The 23,600-nt window shown below is 39.2% G+C and overlaps 1 protein-coding gene and 1 pseudogene across 7 annotated transcripts; both read left to right on the top strand.

The window, feature by feature from the left end:
* Positions 1-1,799: 1,799 nt before the first annotated feature.
* Positions 1,800-23,078, top strand: RNF14 (ring finger protein 14). 6 transcript variants are annotated; one of them, XM_080675811.1, is made up of 9 exons: positions 1,838-2,228; positions 5,637-5,809; positions 7,496-7,665; positions 9,183-9,334; positions 12,109-12,636; positions 14,223-14,451; positions 17,447-17,619; positions 19,231-19,361; positions 20,883-23,078. In XM_080675811.1, exons 3-9 carry the CDS (start codon positions 7,512-7,514, stop codon positions 20,941-20,943), a joined length of 1,428 nt encoding a protein of 475 aa, XP_080531937.1. In that variant the 5' UTR covers positions 1,838-2,228; positions 5,637-5,809; positions 7,496-7,511; the 3' UTR covers positions 20,944-23,078. The 6 variants fall into 6 exon arrangements, with proteins under 6 accessions (XP_080531936.1, XP_080531937.1, XP_080531938.1 ...); XM_080675812.1 differs by lacking the exon at positions 5,637-5,809 and adding an exon at positions 4,786-5,026; XM_080675810.1 differs by lacking the exon at positions 5,637-5,809 and having other exon boundaries at positions 1,800-2,228.
* On the top strand, positions 4,186-5,053 carry LOC308252002 (small ribosomal subunit protein uS2-like; annotated as a pseudogene). Its single transcript has one exon. The product of its transcript is annotated as a small ribosomal subunit protein uS2-like (transcript).
* Positions 23,079-23,600: the final 522 nt, after the last annotated feature.

The raw sequence follows: 23,600 nt of genomic DNA, 5'->3' as shown, positions 1-23,600 counted from the left end.
TGTTTTAAATTCTCTTGTGTATATCTAGGAGCAGGTCTTATTATATCTTACATTTAACTTTTTGGGGAACTATCAGACTATTTTCCAAAGCAGCTACAAAATTCTTACATTCCCACCAGCAGTGATGAGGGTTCCAATTGCTCCACATACTCATCAAAACGTTTTTTTACCTGTCTTTGTATTATAGCCAGTTTAATGAATGTGAAGTCATTTCTCTTTGTGGTTTTGATTTGCATTTCCCTGGTGATTAATGATGTTAAGCATCTTTTCATGTACTTACTGACCATTTGTATATCTTCTTTGGAGAAATTGTTACTCATATCCTTTGCCCATTTTTAAATTGATTCGTCTTTTTATTGTTGAGTGGTAGAGGTTCTTTATGTATTCTGGTTATTAGACCTTTATCAGATATATGGCTTGCAATTATTTTCTTCTGTGGATTGTCTTTTTACTTTGTTGATAGTGGGGCATGTTTTTTTTTTAGCATAAAAGTTTTTAATTTTGGTGAATCCAACTTATTTTTCTTTTGTTGCATGTGCTTTGGTGTTATATCTAATAAACTATTGCCTAATCCAAGTTTATGAAGATTTACTCCTACATTTCCTTCTAAGAGTTTTATACTTAGTTTAACTCTCACATATAGGTCTTTGATCCTTTTTGAGTTAATTTTTATATATGGCATGAGGTAGGGGAAATGTAATTTTAATTCCTGCTCAGTCTCTGAATAATCATGTGCCCCTTGGTAAATTCTTGAACCTAAATTTCAGTTTCCTCATTTATAAAGTGGGAATAACAAATAGTACCTAAATTGTAAGGTTATAGTGAAGACAATGTTCATAAAGCACTTAGCACAGTGCTTGAAGCATCCTAATTGCTCAGTAGTTATTGTGAGAAATCCTCACCTGTCCGAATTCAAATAACAAACTCGAAGACATAAAGCACGGCAAAACCAGACCTTTACTAAGTTCTGGAGAGCCGGTGTCTGTGGGCAGGCAGACACACATTGAGCAGTGATCACAGGCAATTTAATTCTATGGTGGAAGAGTCCCTCCTCATTGGCTGAATACTAAGGAATTAACAGTCTCTCCCCATACATCGCCTAGGTCTTATTGTCTCCAGTTGGGTTATTTTAAAAAAATGGACTGAGGCCTTTTCTAATTGTCTCCACCTCCTTTTGTCTTGGCGGATCTTCCTGGAAAATGTGCTATTGGTCATGGGCACAGTTCTTTGTTCTCATACCCTTTCCATTCCTCCTCCACCCCCATCCTGTTTGCCCTGGAGAAATTCAGTAACCCGCTGGCCACAGGTTGTTTCTTTTCTAAAAGTTGACCATGCTGCAGAATAATTCTACACAGAGGCCTGTCTCCTACAGTTATTATCGTTACAAAATGAACAATGAGTGAATACTTTCATCGTGGAGGTGCCAGAAAGATGGGCAGCATTTCTAAGAAGGTAGTTGGGATCAGAGAAGGGCGAGGAGGCTTGGTTAAGTCTCCCTGGAGGAGCAAGTCTAGGATTGTTACGGTGTGTCTGCCTCATGTACACCGCTGCCTGGCGAAGCCCTCTGGGATGGGAAAAATTCTAATTCCCGGGCCCTATCCCAGCAACTGAAAGGAGCCCGCTGGGCACGGGGTCTCAGATCTGCATTTGTATCAACTTCTTCGCACGCGTAGTACTTCTGCTGGGCAGTGGTAGGAGTGACGGTGGTCCCGCCTGCAGCGCAGCCTTCCGCCTGCGGGGGGCGGCCGAGGGGCCTGGGCGGACGCCGCGGCTGCGCAGAGTGGTCCCCACGCCGGGCCGCCCCAGCCGGATCCACCTGGCTCAGCTGACAGCTCCTAAGGCGGAAGAGGCGGTGCGCAGGTTGAGCCGGGTGTCTCCGGACCGGTCGGGCTAGAGACTTGGACGGGCCTCGGGCTAGGGCGGAGGGCGGAGGGCGGAACCTTCGAGCCCGGCACAGTAGGCTCGCCGGAAGGAACGGTGGAGCCAGCGCTCGGTGCACGTGAGACCGAGAAGGGCGGCCGGGCCGGGGCAGCTCAGTGGGCTCCAGCCCCCCAGACACCGGACGGGGCGCCCCCAGTCCGGCCCGGCTAAGACCGCGCCCCGCCCCAGGGCGCTGAAAGGCCGAAGGGTCCAGTCCCGGCTTCTTCGGGACCTCACGCGGCCGCGCTGCGCCCTGTGTCCCAGCGCTGGGGCAGATAGCGAGGCTTGGGCCTGCTCCCCGGGTGTAGGTGAGTCGCACAGACTACGACTCTGCACGCTGGTTGGTGAGCGGTGGAGACGCCGGCGGCGGCGTGCGGATTCCGGAGCCGGGCTGACTCCAGCTCTGGAGTCCCCAGGGTGTGGCCCGGGAGAGGGAGGAGATTTTCCTGGGCCGCAGGGGAACCGCGGAGGAGGGGCTCCCCTCCCCGGTGTAGCGGTTTCCAGTTTGCCAAAACTAATGTTAAACTGGAATTATCTCTTGTCTGATTGCGCCAGGATTTATTCTGGGTCCTGTGTTACAGGTGAAGAAACAGGGTGGGCTGAATCCAGATTTAGTTATGTATTAGCTGTATGGCCTTGGGCCGGAAAAGGACTTAAAATGCCATTTTTCTCATCTGTGTAATGGAAATAGTGATAGGACTTGCTTCCTGGGTTGTGGAACTCTTAACAGGAGTTAATGCATTTAAAGGGCTTACACACGGTAAGAGCTCACCAAGTATTAACTGTTCTTGCTGGTTTGGGTTATTGTTGTTTTTGACATAAGATTTTTTTTAATTGAATTTATTGGGGGTGACATTGGTTTACAAAACCATACAGGTTTCAAGTGTCCAGCTCAATAAAACATCATCTGCACACTGCATCGTCCATCACCTCAAGCAAAGTGTTCGTCTCCATTTCCTCCCCTTTGCCTACCTCCATGTTCTTGCTTCTAGTGGGATGTGGCAGAGCAGTTATTGAACTGTATGATTCTGGCTCCCCATTTCAGCACACTGCACCTCACTCCAATTCACTTCTAATTTTTTCCAGTGTCTAATGCAAGGCACTGCCAGATGCTGAGAACAATACACACACGCAAAAGACTTGATTCTCACCCTTAAGGAACGTATGCAGTCGGGTAGGTGAGAAAGTGCAAACTATTGTAACGCAAGGTGGGCTTCAGCCCCCCAGACAGTGTCATAGGAAAGTTATATTTAAAAAGTTTGATGGATATTTAGATAGGCATGACATCTAATTAGAAATTTCTACATAGACTAGGGGCTTTGGAGGTGGGTCTGGAAGGCTAAGTGGATAGAATCCAAGGGAAATGTAGGTCAGCGACCTGAATTAAAGAACTGGGACCCCCATGGCAGCTTCAGAAGCTGGGGTGTGGTGGGGTAGATCATGAGGAACAGTTGATGGGAAACTGCGTGGAGTAGATCTCAATCCTGGCTGCACATAAGATCACTGATATCTGATTTAATTGTTCAGGTGGCTCTAATGTGCAGACATTATGGAGCAAACGAACATAAAACCAGAAACTATAAACTATAAATTCATCTCTCACCCCATTTGTAAGTATTTAAATAGGAAGAAACAGCTTAATTATGTTAAGCTTAATTACTACATCTGGTAAAATTGTTTAAAATTAAATAACGTCATTTGAAAGGACTTAATACAGTGCATAGTAGGTGCTCAGTAAATGTAAATTGATTCTGAATTTCATTTGTAGCTTATTTGTGAGTCATACATCTGAGAATCTGTTTTTAAAATTATGGTTTCATATCATACTTTTGCATATAATTTTGGGGTGTTCATAGGATTCTCCATAACTCATCTATGGGCCCTTTACCCTCACTCCCAGCTCAGAAGCCTGGCTCTAAAGCATTTATTTTTTATTTATTTATTTTTATTTTTTTAAATATATTTTTATTGATTTCAGAGAGGAAGGGAGAGGGAGAGAGAGAAACATCAGTGATGAGAGAGAATCATTGACCGGCTGCCTCTTGCACACCCCCAGCTGGGGATCGAGGCCACAACCTGGGCATGTGCCCCTGACTGGAATCGACCTCAGGACCCTTCAGTCCCCAGTCTGACGCTCTATCCACTGCGCCAAACCAGCTAGGGCTCTAAAGTATTTAGCATGAACTTAGCCTTTCCTCGCTACCCTGAGGGGGCCCATACAGCGTTGCTCTTTGTTCCCACGCAACTTAAAGGGAAACTTTCACAATGTCCAAAGCCCTTGGTTTCCTGCAAATAAAGGAGGAGGATGTCCTCAAATTCCTTGCAGCAGGAACCCACTGAGGTGGCACCAATCTTGACTTCCAAATGGAACAGTTCATCTACTAAAGGAAAAGTGATGACATTTGCATCATAAATCTGAAGAGAACCTGGGAGAAGCTTTTGCTGGCAGCTGGTGCCATTGTCACCATTGAAAACCCCGCTGATGTCGGTGTCATATCATCCGGGAACACTGGCCAGTGAGCTCTGCTGAAGTTTGCTGCTGCCATTGGACCCACTCCTATTTCTGAGCACTTCACTCCTGGAACCTTCACTAACCACATCCAAGCAGCCTTTGGAGCCAAGACTTATGATCCCAGGGCTGACCACCAGCCTCTCACAGAGGCGTCTTATGTTAACCTGCCCACCATTGCTCTGTGTAACATAGACTCTCCTCTGTACTATCTGGACATTTCCATCCCTTGCAACAACAAGCGGGCTAACTCTGTGGTTCTCGTGGTGGATGCTGGCCCGGGAAGTTGTTCACCTGCATGGCAACACCTCCCGTGAACACACATGGGAGGTCATGCCTGATTTTTACTTCTACAGAGATCCTGAAGAGATTGAAAAGGAAGAGCAGGCTGCTCCTGAAAGGCTGTGACCCACGAGACATTTCAGAGTGAATGGCTCTTCCAGCTCCTGAATTCACTGCTGCTCAACCTGAGGTCGCAGACTGGTCTGAAGGCGTGTAGGTGCCCTCTGCCTATTCAGCAGTTTCCTACTGAAGACAAGTGCTCAGCTTGCCACTGAAGACTGGTCCGCAGCCACCACTGCTCAGGCCACTGAATGGGTAGGAACAACTACTGAATGGTCTTAAGCTGTTCTTCCACAAACTCTTAACAGAATGGAAATAAGGTTGACAGAAAATAAAGTTTCTAAAAAAAAGTTTGCCTGTCTGCATGTGTGTAAGTGCTTTTAAATATCCTACTGTCATGCTTAAATTACCTAATGTGGAGTGTCCCTTTGCAGGATTAATTCATTAGCAGTGAGAGGAAAAACGAGTGGGGGTAGGAAATGAAGGAATAGAAAGAGCAGAAGAGGAAAGGAGAAACAAAAACTGTAGATGTTTGTCAAAGGTTTTGTGATACACTCTCCTCTCGTGACCTTGACGGTCTTTCTCAGCTCCTCCCAGGGCTGAAGTGCATAAGATAAGACTTGTCTCATTACCTTGATGGTCCTTCTCAGCTCCTCCCAGGGCTGAAAATGTCAGATAAGACCTCTCTCTGCTGGGTACATGCAAATGCCCTTTTAACCATGTGATTCAGGCTGTTCTGGGAGAGTAGTATGCAGCTGCAGATTAGGATTGACTATGCGTTTGATTTAAGTGGCAATAATGGAAATTCAGAATTTAAATTTGGAGAGGGTGCTAACACCATCTTTTGTGTTTTTTTTTTCTGTAGATGGCAGGATTTCTATAGTATATCTAGTATGAGTTCCACATCTTGGCCTCTTACCCAACTTCAGCAGTCTCATCTCCACCGTCTGGAGAATAAATGGGATATTTGCATGAATTCCAGACTCTGAACTGAAATAGACTGCAGTGTTCATATTCTTTTCTTGTTATTTTTAACAGGTACTAACTGACCTCAAATGGAACATGTCATTGTCTTAGATAGGGATGCAGCATAAGCAGAACCATTTTCATATGTTGGAACAAAATTATTTTTTGAAAGTGCCATTATTTTAAGTGAATTTGTCTAAATTTTGTAGTGTCACCTTTTATAATGTGAAAAGCCATGTCCTAACTTAGTTTTGTACATTTCAACAAAAAAATTTTTGTTAAGAGGGAGAATAGATACATATTTTTAAAATATATTTTATTGATTTTAGAGAGGGAGAGAGAGAGAGAGAGAGAAACATCAATGATGAGAGAATCGTTGATTGGCTGCCTCCTGCACACCCCCTACTGGGGATCGAGCCCGCAACCCAGGCATGTGCCCTTGGCTGGCATTGAATCTGGGACCCTTCAGTTCGCAGGCTGACGCTCCATCCATTGAGCCAAACCAGCTAGGAGAATATTTGCAAATGCAACTATAGTCCCAATATTTTAATTGACAGGATGGTAAATTTTTGTTGTTATTTTGATTAAACTATTTCCATAGATTCTCATTCATATTTTTTTTTACATTTAAGTTATCTGAAATTGTGGTGCATATTTTAGTCTCTGTGATTAAAAAGCATTTATTCACACTTTAATTGTAGCATATTTGTGTTACCTAAAATAATAATAAATCTTAAACTTGATTTGACAGAATTTGGTATTATTTCCAAAATTTAATGTTACTTTGCTGCTTTCTTAGTTACCTCATTCTCTTATATAGTATCTGTGCCTATAACATTTCTAGAACAGAGTGTTCTAAACTGGGAGTAATTTTGCCCCTTCAGAACATTTGGCTATGTCCAGATATTTTTGTTTTGTTTTTTAAATACATTTTTATTGATTTCAGAGAGGAAGGGAGAGGGAGAGATAGAAACATCAATGATGAGAATCATTGATCAGCTGCCTCCTGCATGCCCCCTACTGGGGAGTGGCCCACAATCTGGGCATGTGCCGTTGACTGGAATCGAACCCGGGACCCTTCAGTCCTCAGCCCAACAACGCTTTATCCACTCAGCCAAACAGGTTAAGGTGTCCAGATATTTTTGATTGTTACAACTCTTTTTTTATTTTTATTTTTTTATTGTTAAATAAAAATTTGAGGGAAAGGCATGCTATTGGTATCTAGTGGGTTGAAGCCAGGGCTACTGTTACACATCCTATACAGAGGACAGCATCCCACAATATAGGATTATTTATTCTGATGTCAATAGTGCTGAGGTTGAGAAAACCTGCCTTAGAGATTCATGTGGCTATAAAAAATTCATTTATTTTTTAAAAGTATATCAAATATACTGTGACTTCTTTTGTGGGCAGGGCATGTTGCTAGGTTTAGTGGACAAGTCAAACTAATTTGGGATTTGTCCTTAAAAATTTTTTTTACATTATGCTTTTCCCCCTAAATTAGTCATACTAACTGATAAAGTCAGCAGTTAGAAGCACCACTGTCATTCTTTTTGAAAAAAAGGCTGTTACTATAGCAAAGCTACTAGAATATTAGACATGCCTGTCATTTTTTAGTTTAGCAGAATAGTGAGAATATTGATTAATCCTTTGCACTTCTTTCTGAGGAAATTTTTTGTGTATGTGTGTTTGTGTGCTACTAGACTTTTCCAAACTCATCCTTTCCTATTCTTAACTGATTTGAATAATTGTCTTTAGCTCCTCAGAAAATTAAATGTCGGCGGAAGACCGAGAAGCTCAGGAGGATGAATTGCTGGCCCTGGCAAGTATTTATGATGGAGATGAATTTAGAAAAGCAGAGTCTGTCCAAGGTGGAGAAACGAGGATCTATTTGGACTTGCCACAAAATTTCAAGATATTTGTGAGCGGTTAGTTAACAATATTCTCTTAAACTGATTTTTCTAAATAAAGATTATTCTCAATTTCTTAGTGAAACCTAAATTATTTATTTTTCAATTACAGTCTCCATTTAGTATTATTCTACATTAGTTTCAGATGTACAGCAAAGTGGTTAGAATACCATGTACTTTACAGAGTGGTTCCCCCAATGCTTCAAGTACCCAGTTGGTCCCATACATAGTTATTGCTGTTATTAACTATATTCCCTATGTTGTAATCTATATCTCTGTGACTCTTCTGTAACTATCAATTTTACTGCTTAATCCCTTCACCTTTTTCAACCAGCCCCCCTCCCTCTCTCCACTCTGACAACTGTCAGTCTGTCGCTGTATCTATGAGTTTGAAACCTAAATTGTTTATCACCTTATGTTTTTAAGCATCAGTGATAAATGGTATTATTACACATTTAGTGCATGTTTCTGTTTTAAGTGAAAATTGAACTGGGAGGTAAATAGTTTTCAGTTTGATTCCACCTTTAGACCATTGAATTTAGGATATTATCCTGCATATTCCATGCATCCTAATCTTCTAACTAGCAGTTTATCAGCCACGACTCATGGGCCATTAAATAGAGATAATAAAAGAGGAAAATAAATAATGTATGTGAAAACACTTGGAAGCTTTAAAGTACCATGGTGGTGGTTAATACTCTTTGGTTTCTAGAATCATTTAAACCAGAGGTCGCCAACCTTTCAGACCTCATGGACCACCAGTGGTCTGCGGACCACCAGTTGGCAACTGCTGCTCCAAAGGTTTCCTTAAACCAGTGGTCACCAACCTTGCGGACCTCACGACCACCGGTTGGCGACCACTGATTTAAACTACTATAAACATGCGACATGTGCTATTACTCTGTGACCCTTTGCTTCAGAAAAACAAAAAACTGCTTTATTTGATACAAACATTTACAGGAGACTTCGATGGACACTTTCTCAAATATTTCTATTATAAAGGCATTGAGAAAAGAAAGTGTGATAATGTAAAATGAAACTTTGCTTGTGAGTGTTGTGTGCTGTATCTTGTTCTCAAGCCTGAGATCATTATGTTGAAACAAATTGTCCCAACTGTGATTCATGGGTAGTTGATATATGCTGGTCTAAGTAGGTCATGGCTCTTTGATAGGAATAAACATGCTTTTCTCTAGATTGTGTTTTTAATCATCTACTGTAAAACAATAACAAAAGAAAACATTGTGCATTACTTGCTCTTTACTGTTAGGAATTGTACTCAAAAGTGTATACAAGAATAAGTTGTGTATCTTCATTATAAATTTCATGGTGCTTAATAGATTTTTCAAGGGCTTACAAGATTTTTTTTTTTTTAAAGGTGGCGGCTAAGAAGTTAAAATTAGGAAATAGAAAGTGCTTTGGGGGAGGGTTTTTATCCCCTCAACAAAAGCATTAAGTCTTTCTTGAGCACTGCTCAACAGTAATGGACACTCAAGTATTGACCAACTGATCCTTTCTAATCTTTGTTTTTGGTTCAGGCAATTCAAATGAGTGTCTCCAGAATAGTGGCTTTGAATACACCATTTGCTTTCTGCCTCCACTTGTGCTGAACTTTGAACTGCCACCAGATTATCCATCCTCCTCCCCACCTTCATTCACACTTAGTGGCAAATGGCTGTCACCAACTCAGGTTAGACCCGAAACTTAATTTCTCTTATCCATTTTTAGAAACTTAAAAAATCATCTTTAATTGAAGACTACCTTGATCTTGACTTCAATGCATGGAGAACAGATGGCTTTGATTTTGTAATTTTTTCCCCTTGCCTTCATGAATCCTAATGTTAATGGGTTGAAAATGTTTGGTGCTTTAGAAAGGAATGGCAGTAATTAAAATTATTAGTCATTATGCATTGCAATAGGAGTAATTTCTAATCAAGTATATTGTTTCTTTTTTTGCTATTTTCCCATTTACTCTGTATTATGATGAAACTATAAGTTCCTCCTCATTTTCTTTAGATGGAAATTACTCTTTTTTTCTTAGTTTCTTATTCATTCCTTAAAAGAAAGATTTAATTGTAATTAGGGGGACTAAAATTGATCTAATATAGTTAGAATAAACACATTTCTTAAATAAACATAATAAGTGCTTTTATTTTTAAAGCTCTGAATAATAGGAACAAATAATTGTTGACTGGTTTCTCACATCCATATGATTACACACAAATAGAAATGTATATGATTCCTGTAGATAGCTAATGAAGGCTTGAGACCTTATATTATGAACAGTAATTTCCTCCAGATTATATAACCTTTTCTAGTAACAACCTTAACTCGTGATTGAGACATAAATATGACTTGAAGCTAATATAGAGTGTTCTGGGGTACGTAATGGATCAATAGCAGCTACTTTTCTAGAAGTCATGATGAAGATTGATAGATTGATGTATATTAAGACAAAAGCTGTCAGAGTTATTGACCTTAAGGAGCAGCTTGTCAGTCTTTCCTTTTTGATCATGTATTTTTCAGTCCCTCTCTTCTCCTTGCCCCAATAGTCTAATCTTTAGATAAGAGTGCTTTTATAAATTGAGGTTTAAAAACAAAATTAAACTTAAAAAAAGATAATACACACAGAATAAAAAGGAGTATTACTACATTCTAATAGCCGTGCCAGAGGCAATACATGCTAGACAGTGAATTATTTGCCCACTTCCCAATATTAAAGGCTATTTGACATTTAGATCACTGATAGTTGACTAAATTATTTAGATATTTATAGTCCCATTTCTCAAGAGAACTCCTGATACTTTATATCCATGCATGTGTATGCATATGCACACACACACACGTACCACACAAGGACAGATTAATAGGGTGTGTGGCTGTAGTTTCAGATTCAGTCAAATAGAATCTACTTAATGCTAGCTTTGGAGGGTGTGGGAGAGGAGAGTTGTTCATTATTTTATGTTCTATAGCTAAAATTACAGTAGGATTTTCTATCAAATAAAAATGTTGTGTATATAATTGACATTTAACTCATCTCTTATACTCCTTCTTGGTTCAGTTCTTGTTTGTTGCTGGGCCCTGATTCCTTGGCATTATGAATTTCACCTGTTGATAGTGAAGTTGACACATGGACCTGCCTTTCACTGAATTGGGGTTGGTAAATAAAAGGGAACTAGGCTTCGTTTTCTTGAATTTTCCATTTTTCCTCCCCCAATATATATACATGCACAATCTCTCTTTTTCCTTTTCCTCTTTCTATCTCCCCTTTCTCACATTTATGTATATCCCTGATGCCTCTTTTGAGAAGGGGCTGGAGAAGAAAAGAGGATGGAGGAGAATGGCTTCTTCATTGGATTTGGCTCAAACAGAACTCAAAGCTTCCCTTTTAGTGTTAGTGTTTACTCCATTTTACAGCTTTCAACAGGTTTCTAAAAAAGTGTGGTTGATCTTATAAGCATATTCATGTAAATGTGGAAAATCACTAGTGGTTTAAGTTCATGCCTGTGTAGGGTTGAGTAAGCAGCAAGGAACAGAAAACGTAGTCCTTGTTCACTTGTTATTTAAATTTACAAAATGTATTTGCATGTGGAAGAGTTAACTTTTTTTATGTTTGCCTAAAAAGAAAACCTGCTTGTAATTCCTGAGTTCTGCTTACAAATATTTCACATTTCTAATAGAGAGTCCTCTTATATTTGTCATTCAAATAAAACAGACTACTTCTAAGGTAGAAAAGTTGGAATAGTTTAAACTTTGGTTGCTTACCTTAGAAAGAGTAAATTTTCCCTATGGCAGCCAAACCACATTGCAGGCTTGTAATCATGTCCAGGTTCAATATCAGTCTGTCTGCCTCCATTAACCAGGTTCTGGTAAAAGCCCAGATTGCTTAGTTAAAACCAGCTTGTAAATCTGAGTAACAAGGACTCCAAGGTTGGATCCTGTTACTGATCTTTTCATGAGTTGACTTTTTGATAGGACTTGGAAGAATTAGTTTTAAAACCCTTAAACTGTTCTCTTTCTAACTATTATTGCAGGGTATCTACAGGGCTAAGGCTCGACAGGAATAGAAACAGTTAATTTTAGAACTGGATCTCTTTCTCTTACATGAGGTGTATAGCAATGTTAACACAAAGGACAGTTAAAGAACAGAGAAAGTCCTCCATTCAGCAGTGCATATGTACACCTAGTTCTACATGTTGTGCAGTCATACCATCTCTCTTGTTTTCATGGTACTTCCTCTAGCTTCTGACTTTGTCTTCTACTATGGCTCATGTTGCTGGATAATTTAAGAAGTGATCCGATAAGAATATTGGTGCTGTTTTATAGCACAGTTTATCACAGCAGTGAAAAAAAAAATCATTTTAGGAAGTGTGAGAGCCTAACTTAAAGTTTCAAGGGAAAACAGGAGTTGAAGGCATCATGATCTTTCCAAACTCACCTGCATCCTCATGTGTTTTCTCCTAGCTGTCTGCTCTCTGCAAGCACTTAGACAACTTGTGGGAAGAACATCGTGGCAATGTGGTCCTGTTTGCCTGGATGCAGTTTCTTAAGGAAGAGACCCTAGGGTACCTGAATATTGTCTCTCCTTTCGAGCTCAAGATTGGTTCTCAGAAAAAATTGCAGAGAAGGACGGCTCAAGCCTCTGGCAACACGGAGCTAGATTGTAGAGGAGCAGCTGGATCTGCTGTAGACCAAGAGGAAGTTGTGGATGAGAGAGCGGTGCAGGATGTGGAATCATTGTCCAATCTGATCCAGGAAATCTTGGACTTTGATCAAGCTCAGCAGATAAAATGCTTTAATAGTAAATTGTTCCTGTGCAATATCTGTTTCTGTGAGAAGCTGGGTAGTGAATGCATGCACTTCTTGGAGTGCAGGCATGTGTACTGCAAAGCCTGTCTGAAGGACTACTTTGAAATCCAGATCAAGGATGGCCAAGTTCAATGCCTCAACTGCCCAGAACCCAAGTGCCCTTCAGTGGCTACTCCTGGTCAGGTAACTTTACCAACAGTTGCATCCTAATTTTATTTGACAAAGGGAGACATCTTCTCAGGAACTTCCTTGCTAGGGCTCTTCAGGGCATTCTGAGGTCTTGGAGCCAGCCCACAAGTTGTTTCACTGTTTCCATCAATAATACTATGGTCTTGCCTAGCCTGCGTGGCTCAGAGGTTGAGTGTTGACCTATGAACCAGGAAGTCAGGGTTTGATTCCTGGTAAGGGCACATGCCCAGGTTGTGGGCTCGATCCCTAGTATGGGGTATGCAGGAGGCAGCAATTCAGTGATGTTCTCTCATCATTGATATTTGTATCTCTCCCTCCCATTCCTCTGTGAAATCAGTACAAATATATATTTTTAAAGGAAGGAGTTAAAAAAAAAAAAAAAAAAAAGAATGCTATGGCCTTGTCCTGGCCGGCGTTACTCAGTGATTGGAGCGTCAGCCTGCACACGTGTACCTGGGTTGCAGATTCGATCCTTACCCCTGGTCGGGGCACACATGGGAGGCAACCAGTTGATGTATGTCTCTCACATCGATGTTTTTCTCTCTCTCTCCTATCTTTCTTCCCTTCCCTCCTCCCTTCTACCATCTCTAAAAATCAATGGAAAAAAATGTCCTCACTCCTCGGGTGAGAATTAAAAAAAAAAGAATGCTATGGTCTTTACCATTTAAGCATACATAATTGCTTTCTTTGTTGGCCTCAGAATGGGCAGTCCTCAGCAAGGATGAATGTTGAAAAGGTGTAAAGTAATTCTGGTTACTTACTTTGTATATTTACTAGAATGCCATTGACCTTGGAGAATCACTGCCTGTCTTTGTGTGAGGTTGGGATCTGAAGGGGATATCTGTTGGAATGGTTAACTGAATCATTTATAGACTGTAACATAAGGACATTTGGTGTGATTTAAAAAAAATCAAATTTATGAAGGCATAAATGTACCTATTTAAAGTGTACAGTTTGCTTAGTGTTGTTTTTTTAAGGTATTTTTAGAGAGAGGAAGGGAGAGAGAGAGAACATCAATTTGTTGTTCCAGTTATTTATGCATTCGTTGGTTGATTCTTGTATGTGCCCTGACCAGAGATCAAACCTGCAACCTTAGCATATCGGGACAATGCTCTAACCAATTGAGCTACCCGGCCAGGGTTTGCTTATTTTTGACAAATGTGTAGATCCATGTAACCACCATCTCAGTCAAGATACAGACTTGCCATACTTGGTTAGATTTTTATATATATATATATTTTTATTGATTTCAGAGAGGAAGGAAGGGAGAGGGAGAGAGAGATAGAAGCATCAGTGATGAGAGAGAATCATTGATAGGCTGTCTCCTGCATGCCCCCTACTGGGGATTGAGCCCACAACCTAGGCATGTGCCCTGACCAGGAATCAAACCGTGACCCCTGGTTCATTGGCTGACATTCAACCACTGAGCCACAGCAGCTGGGCTTGTTTTGATCTTGAAGTGAGGTAGAGGGGTTTAATTTATGTGCATCTGATTTGCCCCAGCAGCCTAAGTATATCCTCAGGAACAGAACTCGTTGGGAAATTGTCAAACCTCTGTGTTTTAAAATATTTTACTCCAGGTCAAAGAGCTAGTAGAAGCAGAGTTATTTGCCCGTTATGATCGGCTTCTTCTCCAGTCTACCTTGGACCTGATGGCAGATGTGGTGTACTGCCCCCGTCCATGCTGCCAATTGCCTGTGATGCAGGAGCCTGGCTGTACCATGGGCATCTGTTCCAGCTGCAATTTTGCCTTCTGTACCTTATGCAGATTGACCTACCATGGCGTCTCTCCATGTAAGCTCACTGCAGGTAAGTTGTAACTGTGAACTCAGTTCTCTTATCCCCTATCCCCCCACCAAAAAACCCCAAAACTTATCACTTCAGTTTTCCATTTGGAAGTGTTTATTCAACAGAAACTTTTGTGTTAGATACTGTCCTAGTTTCGGTGGATATATTTGTGATGAAATGCCTTCATGAAACTTACATTTTAATGGCGGAGACAGGCAAACAACATATATAAAATATCAGATGGTAGAAAGTGCTAAGGAGGAAAAAAAATAAAGCAGAGATAGGATATGAAATGTTCTGAAGGGAAAGGAGCTTGGGATTTTACTTTGGAAAGCCAGGGGAAGCCTCACTGGCAAAGTGGTTTGAGTAAAGACTTGGAGGAATTAAGGAAACAAGTCATGCAGATATCGGGACAACAGTTCAGGGAAGGAATGGCAAGGTCATTTTTATCTATGAACGTGAAATACTGTTCTGGCTGGCAGATGCATAGCTGTCACTCTTGTTTCTGTGGCACATATGTCTGATCAGTCATCAAATGCTTTCTCATTGAGCTCAGGGAGGCCTCAGAATCTTTCTGAACACAGCACTTCAGAAAGCCATCCTCTATTGAAGTAGACACACGATGTGGAATCTGTTTGCCATTTCTGATCTAGATAAGGATTGAGAAGGCAGGTCCTTGACATAGATTTAACTGGACTCTGGTGACTTAGTCTTTCTCAAATTAACAGGGATGATGATAATAGCTACTTCATAGGGTTATTGTAAGGAAGAAATTCATTTGATTGTATTTTTCAAAAGTGTTGATCCTTGCCCAACTGGTGTGACTTAGTGGCTGAGCATTGACCTATGAATCAGGAAGTCATGGTTTGATTACCAGTCAGGGCACATGCCCTGGGCTTGCAGGAGGCAGTTGATCAATGATTCTCTCTCATCATTGATGTTTCTATCTCTTTCCCTCTCCCTTCCTATCTGAAATCAATAAAAATACATTTTAAAAAATAAATAAAAGTATTGGTCCTTGACAGAGTAGGGAAGAAAAACTAGTCCTTCGCCATAGGTAATTTGAGAACAGTGGGCCAGTACATGTAAAAGGCAAAGTGGTAACTATTTTATTTATTTATTTATTCATTCATTCATTCATTCATTCATTCATTCATTTTTGGTGCCCTTGACTGGAATTGAACCCAGTACCCTTCAGTCCACAGGCCGACGTTCTATCCACTGAGCCAAACCAGCTAAGGCAAAGTGGTAACTATTAATGCTGTTATTATTATTATAGTTACTAGTTGGCACTGTTAGAGTGTTCTTATCTCCAAGAAAGTACCCTGAGGAGAATGAGTAGGTCCTGCCAGTACCTAGAGCAGAGTCTTGTAGTGGCCCAGTAGATGGGTTGAAGAACTCACCACAGCATAATTATAAGCCATTTCTTAGATTTCTGTAACCTTAGCATTGAGAGGCTAAAGTACATTTCACGTATTTCACAGCATTTGCGGAAAGAATCGAAGGTAGACTTAGGGGCTTCAGTAAAATTTGGCATCTGATTCTATCTATATATATATATTGATAGATATTAGATTTTAACATATAAAATATATGAAATACTAGCATTTTTATTTTGAGAACATTAGAGCAATAACCTTTGTCCTTAATAAGCCTAGGAACACAAAATAACTAACATTGTTGAAAGTCTTTACTTGATCCTGTTGAAAAATTAAGGTAATAGGATTATGAACAAAAGCCTTTGGTGTATAAGTAAAGGCTTTGAGAATGGCTGCTTATTCATTTAAGTGATAAATAGAGATCAGATTGAAGAGTATCAAGGGGAAAGGTATCAGGAGGAACTTTTTAGTAGCTGTGGGTGGTAAATTTTATTCACTGACATTTTTTTAATATACCAAATTAAACAGTCTTTGCCCTTAAGCCAAAGGTGCTTTTGTTTATTTGGTAAACCTTGTTATTATCAAACTAGGGGCCTGGTGCACGGATTTGTGCACTGGTGGGGTCCCTTGCCTGGCAGTCCGACATCCCCCAAAGGTTCCCAGGGTGCGAGAGGGCACTCTGCAAAGTTTCTGTCGCTCGGTAGCTCCTGCATTGAGCGTCTGCCTCCTGGTGGTCAGTGCGCATCATAGTTACTGGCCGGTCAGCCTGTCGCTTAGGCTTTTATATATATAGATGCTGAGTTAGTGGAAAATCAGTGTCTATTTCAACCTTTGCGTTTTTTAGATAAGTCAGTCCTTAACTGTACACTACTAGTTGTACAAACATATCAACATTAATAAGTCAAAATCAAAGGAAAAAGATAACCTATTCTACCACCTTTAGCAAATCCAACTTTTCCAGTTGGAGGATTCCTTTTTGTTCTTTGTTATTTGTGCATGTCTAACTTTATCTAGTCATAACCTAAATACCCTTTTTTCTGGATTCTGTAATGAGTATTTTAATTGAGCTGTAGCCATCCTAACTATAGTTTTTAATAACAATATCTTAATAAAAAGGTAATATGCAAATTAACTATCACTCCATCACAAAAATGCAGTGCCCATAGCCACAAGATGGCGGCCCCAGTCCTCTCAGCCCCGCCGGAGTCCCCCAGTCTCTGTGGGGGTGGCCGCTGAGAGCGGGCAGCGTGAGAGGCCTGGCGGAATGCTTGCTTCGTCACTGCGGCAACGAGGCAAGCATTCCACACCCGGCCGCGGATAGGCCTCTGGGTCGCGGAGAGCCTCTGGGCAGCGGGCACAGTGCAGCCAGGCCCCACAGAGAGCTACTGGTGCACGGATTCGTGTGCAGGGCTACTAGTTATGTCATAAATGGCTCTTTCACACATAATTACTTCCTTGGACATTTGTTTGCCATTGTTATGTGCATTTCCATGCATATAACTTTACTTTCGATTATTTCCTTATGATAAAGTCCCAGAGGTAGCATTATTGAATAGTCAAAGGTTATAGCCATTTTAATAGTTTTTAATCAGCATTGCAAAGTTATATAAAAGTTAATTTTCCATTTCACTTTCTAGAGAAATTAATAGACTTACAAAATGAGTACCTGCAAGCAGATGAGGACAATAAAAGATTTCTGGAACAGAGGTATGGTAAGAGGGTGATTCAGAAGGCACTGGAAGAAATGGAAAGTAAAGAGTGGCTAGAAAAGAACTCAAAGAACTGCCCAAATTGTGGGACTCCCATTGAGGTAAACAGACTCGCAGGCATGTTACAATCGTTTCAAGAATCCTATTAATTTTATGACTAAGGAAACACATTTTGGTATTTATTAAACCCTCTTACTTGGAAGTTGCAAATTCACAACTTAATATTGTCATTGATTTTAAACATATGCCGATGTCCCTTTTCAAAGTGCTTTCATACAGTGACAATTGTTCTCACACTATGTCCCCCCCCCCTTAAAATTAAAAGGGTTATGAGGAGGCCATACTAGAGACACAGTCATCTCTTAACTCATCTTTGTGATTTAAAAAAAAATCAAGCCTGACTTCTCAGAACTTTTTATCCTAGAATTGAACACACCTGTTTAACAAGTATATGCTTAAGAAATGGGGACATTTTCCCATGAGTCTGAGCCAAAGTATATAAAGCTATTGCTTCTTGACAAAAATCTTAATATGTTTTAAAATGGAAATATATCTTTGTATTTGATTCTACTGTTTCAATCCATTATGGTAATCCTCTCGTATCTGTGGGGGATATGTTCTAAGACTCCAATAGATGCCTGTGGATGATACTAAACCCTATATGAACTATGTATTTTTCCAAAACATACATACATACCCATGATGAAGTTTAATTTATAAATTAGGCACAGTAAGAGATTAACAACAATAACTAATAAAATAGAATGATTATAATATACTATAATAAAAGTTATGTGAATGTGATCTTTTTCCATCAAAATATATTACTGTACTGTGTTCACTCTTGAGGTGATGTGCAGTGATACAAAATGAGGTGCATAATATAGCATTGTGATGTAGTGTTAGGCTATGGTTACTTGAATATGAGTGCTGCAATATGGAAACAGGCTAATGGGAAGGAAAGATTCACGCCCTGGTTGAGATGGCGCAAGATTTCATCTCAGAATGGTGTACAATGTAAAACATATGAATTGTTTATTTCTGAAGTTTTCCATATAATATAGGGTGGGGCAAAAGTAGGTTTACAGTTGTTCATATGGAAAATACAATAATTAATGAATAATACAAGAATAAACTGTTTTGCATACTCACAACTGTAAACCTACTTTTGCCCCACTCTGTATTTTTGGACCGTGGGTTGAGCATGGGTAGCAAAACTGCAGATAAGGGGGTACTGCTGTCTATCTGAACTGAACCTGGTGGTCATTCCCTAATACTCCATTAAGGAAACTGACATTCTATTTAACCAATTTAACTACTTCTGATGTCTCAGCCCTATGATAAAGTGGAGGACTTGATACCAAATGTTTTTTAGATTTATGTAAAAAGTTTAAAATCACATATATTAAATCCAAACATTTTAATTAATCTAACTACATTTTCCCTGTACAATAACATTTGGTTTGTTTCTGGAGTTTATCAGAAGAAAACTTGCTGAGTATCTAGTTTAGGAAAGCCTGCTAAATATTTCTTATTTCACTTGTAATGCAAGAGTTGGCATTAACTAGCTATCAATGTGTTACCTACCATAGTGTTCAGCTCTGTATGAGGAAAGGGACTAGGAGAATGTTATACTGAATCTTTTTTGGCATGTGCATTTCTCTTTTGCTTTTACAGCCTTGATATTTTTCCCTTTCTGTCTTTCCCACCAGAAATTAGATGGATGTAACAAGATGACATGTACTGGTTGTATGCAATATTTCTGTTGGATTTGCATGGGTTCTCTCTCTAGAGCAAACCCTTATAAACATTTCACTGATCCCGCTTCCCTGTGTTTTAACCGGTATGTACACATACAATTCCCTAGGCTCAGCAGCAGTTTTTGGCCCTTGATTTGCAGACCACAGATTCAGTGTTTAACTTAGTGCTTTGCTTATTAGAGAATTCTCTTACACACTTCCCACATATATGAATTTTTATATTATTTTCTTGAAAATGAGGTTTATGATGAAAATACGCTACCTGGGAATTTTCTTCTTTTTTTGTCCTCAGCTTTTTATAGTGAAAATTTTCAAATAGAAAAGTTGAAAGGATACGACTGAATAGTAGGAAAACGTCCACCAAAATTAATAATTGATAGTGTTTTGCCATATTCTTTTTTTTAAAATATGTTTTTATTGATTTTTAGAGATAGGAATGGAGAGAGAAACTTAGATGTGAGAGTGAAACATCTATTGGCTGCCTCCTGTATACCCCCTTCTGGGGATGGAGCTAGAAACCTGGCATGTGCCCTGACTGGGAATTGAACTGATGACCTTTGGGACTGATGACCACTGGACCGCACTGGCTGGACCTGTTTTCTCTCCTTTGTTTTTTAATTAAAATTTTCTAATGTTTGTTCTCTAACTTTTTTGCTGAAGTACTTGACCCTAAGTTGGAGATATGATGCTTCATCTCTAAATGCTTCCATGTGTATGGCCTAAGAAAATTTTTCTACATAACAATACTTAAAAAAAATTAATGAGACCTGGATGGTGTGGCTCAGTTGGTTGGGTGTCATCCCCTGCACTGAAAGATTGCTGGTTCAATTCCCAGTGGGGCACATGCTCAGGTTGTAGGCTTGAACCCCAGCATGGAGCATAGAAGTTTCATTCTCACCTCAATGTTTCTCTCCCTCTCCCTTCCTCTCTCTAAAAAATCAACTAAAAGTCTCAAACAAATTAATGACAATGGCTATTATCAGCTAATAAACTTATTAAAAACCTTCCAGTTATCCCTAAAAATAACTTTTAAAGTTGTTTTTATTGAAACAGGATCTAATCAAGTTCAGTCATTTTATTTGGTTCTGTCTCTTTTTTAAAAGTCTATTTCTTTTTTAAAAATATATTTTTATTGATTTCAGAGAGGAAGGAAGAGGGAGAGGTCACATAAGGGAAGGAAGACAAGTTGGTAACTATAAAACATACTAAAAATGGAGACTGCATGGACAATCAAGATAGAGAGAATGGAGTGATTAGCATGTAATAGAGTTATAGTGTCTCAAAAGAGTTAAACTTGTAGGTTGCTTGATTTCCCTAATCTTGGCTTATTCCACGTATTGTGTGCACTGAGTATCAGTTTTGTGATACCCATCTTCCATTATTTATCCTTGGCCCAAGAGAGTTTGGATCCTAAAAGGGCTATTCTAATAAGCTTTAAGGCAGCTGTTCAGAGGAACCCATATTTTAGTCCTCAGTGGAAGATTAAAGGAGAGGAAAAGATAAAGATGTTATCTGAGGAGTACAAAAAGTATTTTTGAGACAAGGAAATAAATTATTTATAGTTTCTTCCAAGCTTTTAACATTGTACCTTATTATGCTTCCAGGTTGTTCTATGCTGTGGATGTTGATGAAGATATTTGGGAAGATGAGATTGAAGAAGACTAGTTCATTCCTACTGCTCCAGACGTGGAAGTGAAATGGTTTGCCCTAATCTTTTGCTGAGTATACAAAGTAACTTGGCAGGATATTTAGGGTTACCATTCATTCGCTCTTCCAATGTAGAAGATGAGGAGAACAAGGTTTACACTTTCATGTGGCACTACTGACTAAGACACATTCATACATTTTTCAGTGTAACATAATTGAGAAAATTACAAGCCAAAGGTTCAGAAAATGAAAACTAAGGCATATTAAATATTACTGTATTCCCAAAATTCTGAATAGTTAAAAATTTAAATATTTATTTTCTTCCCCAAGCTTTAGGTAAGGAGAAGGGGTCAAGAGTTCAACTTATAGACCTTTTTATCTCTGAGAAGCATCCCTTTAAACTTCTGTGGGAGTCTCCTTACGGCTGGGGTGGTTAGAAGCCTTATTAAAATTGTACCAAGAGCCTGATCGTACTCCATGTTACAATTCTTCCAACCTAAATTTTTGCTAAGTTCTTTTTGGAGGGAGCCCTTTATAGCTGATTGGATGGCCCAGTGCCGTTTTGGTCTACTGCTTTTCAGAATAGAAATTTATAATTTAAAAAAATATTCTATAATACCACAAATAATGTGGGTCACCAGATACTGCTTTTCAGAATAGAAATTTATAATTTAAAAAATATTCTATAATACCACAAATAATGTGGGTCACCTGATACTGCTTTTCAGAATAGAAATTTATAATTTAAAAAATATTCTATAATACCACAAATAATGTGGGTCACCTGATACTGCTTTTCAGAATAGAAACTTACAATTTAAAAAATATTCTTTAATACCACAAACAATGTGGGTCACAGATATACCAGGTGATACATAGTTCACTGATTTTGAGCCAAGTCTATTATTTAATGACACTGGCTCAGAAGAATTTCAGTGCTGTTCAGCTTTCCTGAGCAGTAGAGCCTAGATTCAAAACAACTTGTCTTTGCCACCTTTCATTTTACATTCTTTTACCCTCACCCAGCCTTCTGTTGGTAAGGACAATTTTAATATCAACTCCATCAGCTCATATTTTTATTTCTATTGCTGGAATAAGAGAAAGACTAATATATTCATTCCCAAGCTGAACAAGCTAAGCTTCCAATTATGTGCTTTTTGAACTCCACACTACTGTAGTTCAGTCCTAACTTTCTAAATTCTTTTTATAGGTCTTTAATGTGCTTTGGGATTTTGGTTTCCCACCTATTTTTTGCAACAGCACTGTTTTGGAGGATAATTTTGGCTTGCCTAGATCCCTATTTCAGGGTTTTGTTGGCTTTTTGAAAAATTGTCTTTTCTTTTGGTTTGGTGAGTGGTTTGGTAGCAAAATAAGATTTTTTTGAAAAAGGGCAGAATTCAGCTGCAGCTATGAAAATGTTCTTTTTTCCTACCTTGTCACTGAAAATTGGGGAATCATTTTTAACCATTTTATGTGTGTGTATCCAAAGAGTCAGCAGTGACTATTTCTGGATTGTCAATGAGGATGCTTAATCTTAAAAATAAAAATAATTTAAAATTGTCTTATAATTAGAGCAGAGTTGCTGGTAAGTATTCTGTCGCCAAAGTTTGTAAAGTTTTATTTTTGAGGCATGAGTTATTAGCTGTCTTTAAGATGGTGAAGTTTCGGGTAGAGTAATTTTGTCTCTGAGTATAATGAAAATTGGGGTAACCCCCTGAATGCCCTAGAAATAATTACCTTGTTAAAGATTGGTATATTAAGAAAGTACATGAACGGAGAGTATTGTATATAACTTAATTTCATGAAGGCCATTTTTACAAGTGGACAGAGATTTACCATAAATTGACATGAACCTCATGAGTCCTTTTGGTGAGAGTGAGAGAGCAGAGGGTCCCTTTGCGGACTGTCAGTTCATCCTGCCCAAAACTAGTTTGAAGAAGCCACATCCCTTGATTTTATGTAAAAGGTTTAGATGTAGAACTGATAAATGAAAATAAGTTACTGACTTTTTAAGTCAAAATAGAGGTTTTGTGACATTTTAAGCTTGTGATTGAACAAATTTAAGAGCCTGCCTTTGTCAGTTGAGATGCATCTTGTCCCACTTATTTTTTTAAGTAATGTTTTTAACTTAAAATAAATATGCTTTAAATACACATCCCTTCCTGTTGAGAAGAATGATAGAGAAAAGACTTGGTGGCCACATTCCCAGACCTATAGCATTAACAGCAAGGTCATTTTTTAGTTATAGAGGGTTCTAGTTTACATTAGACATTAATATACTTACATTTTTGTTGTTGTTAAGAGAATTAGAGTTATTCAGATATGGTAATCATAAAGCCATTCATGTGGCTGCCTGCTTTGGAAGGGAATTTAAAAATTTTGGCAGGAATTTTGGAAATCCCACTAAGTAGTAATTTTGCCATAAGCATCACCAGCAGGTGGCAGCAGTTGCCATGTTATAAAAATTCAGTAAATGGTTAAGACTAGTAGCATTTTATGTCTGGTATTTTAATTTTCCTCATTTGTTTCATTATAGTCTGTTATACACACTGATGAGTAGAATGACATCCTAGATAATAAAATCCTAATATGCAAATCGACTGAACAGCGGAACGACCGGTTCGCTATTATGCGCACTGACCACCAGGGGGCAAATGCTCAATGCAGGAACTGCC

The sequence above is a fragment of the Plecotus auritus genome (assembly GCF_963455305.1).
Source record: "Plecotus auritus genome assembly, chromosome: 6".
Classification (NCBI taxonomy): Eukaryota; Metazoa; Chordata; class Mammalia; order Chiroptera; family Vespertilionidae; genus Plecotus; species Plecotus auritus.
This window is presented reverse-complemented; position numbering and strand designations above follow the sequence as displayed.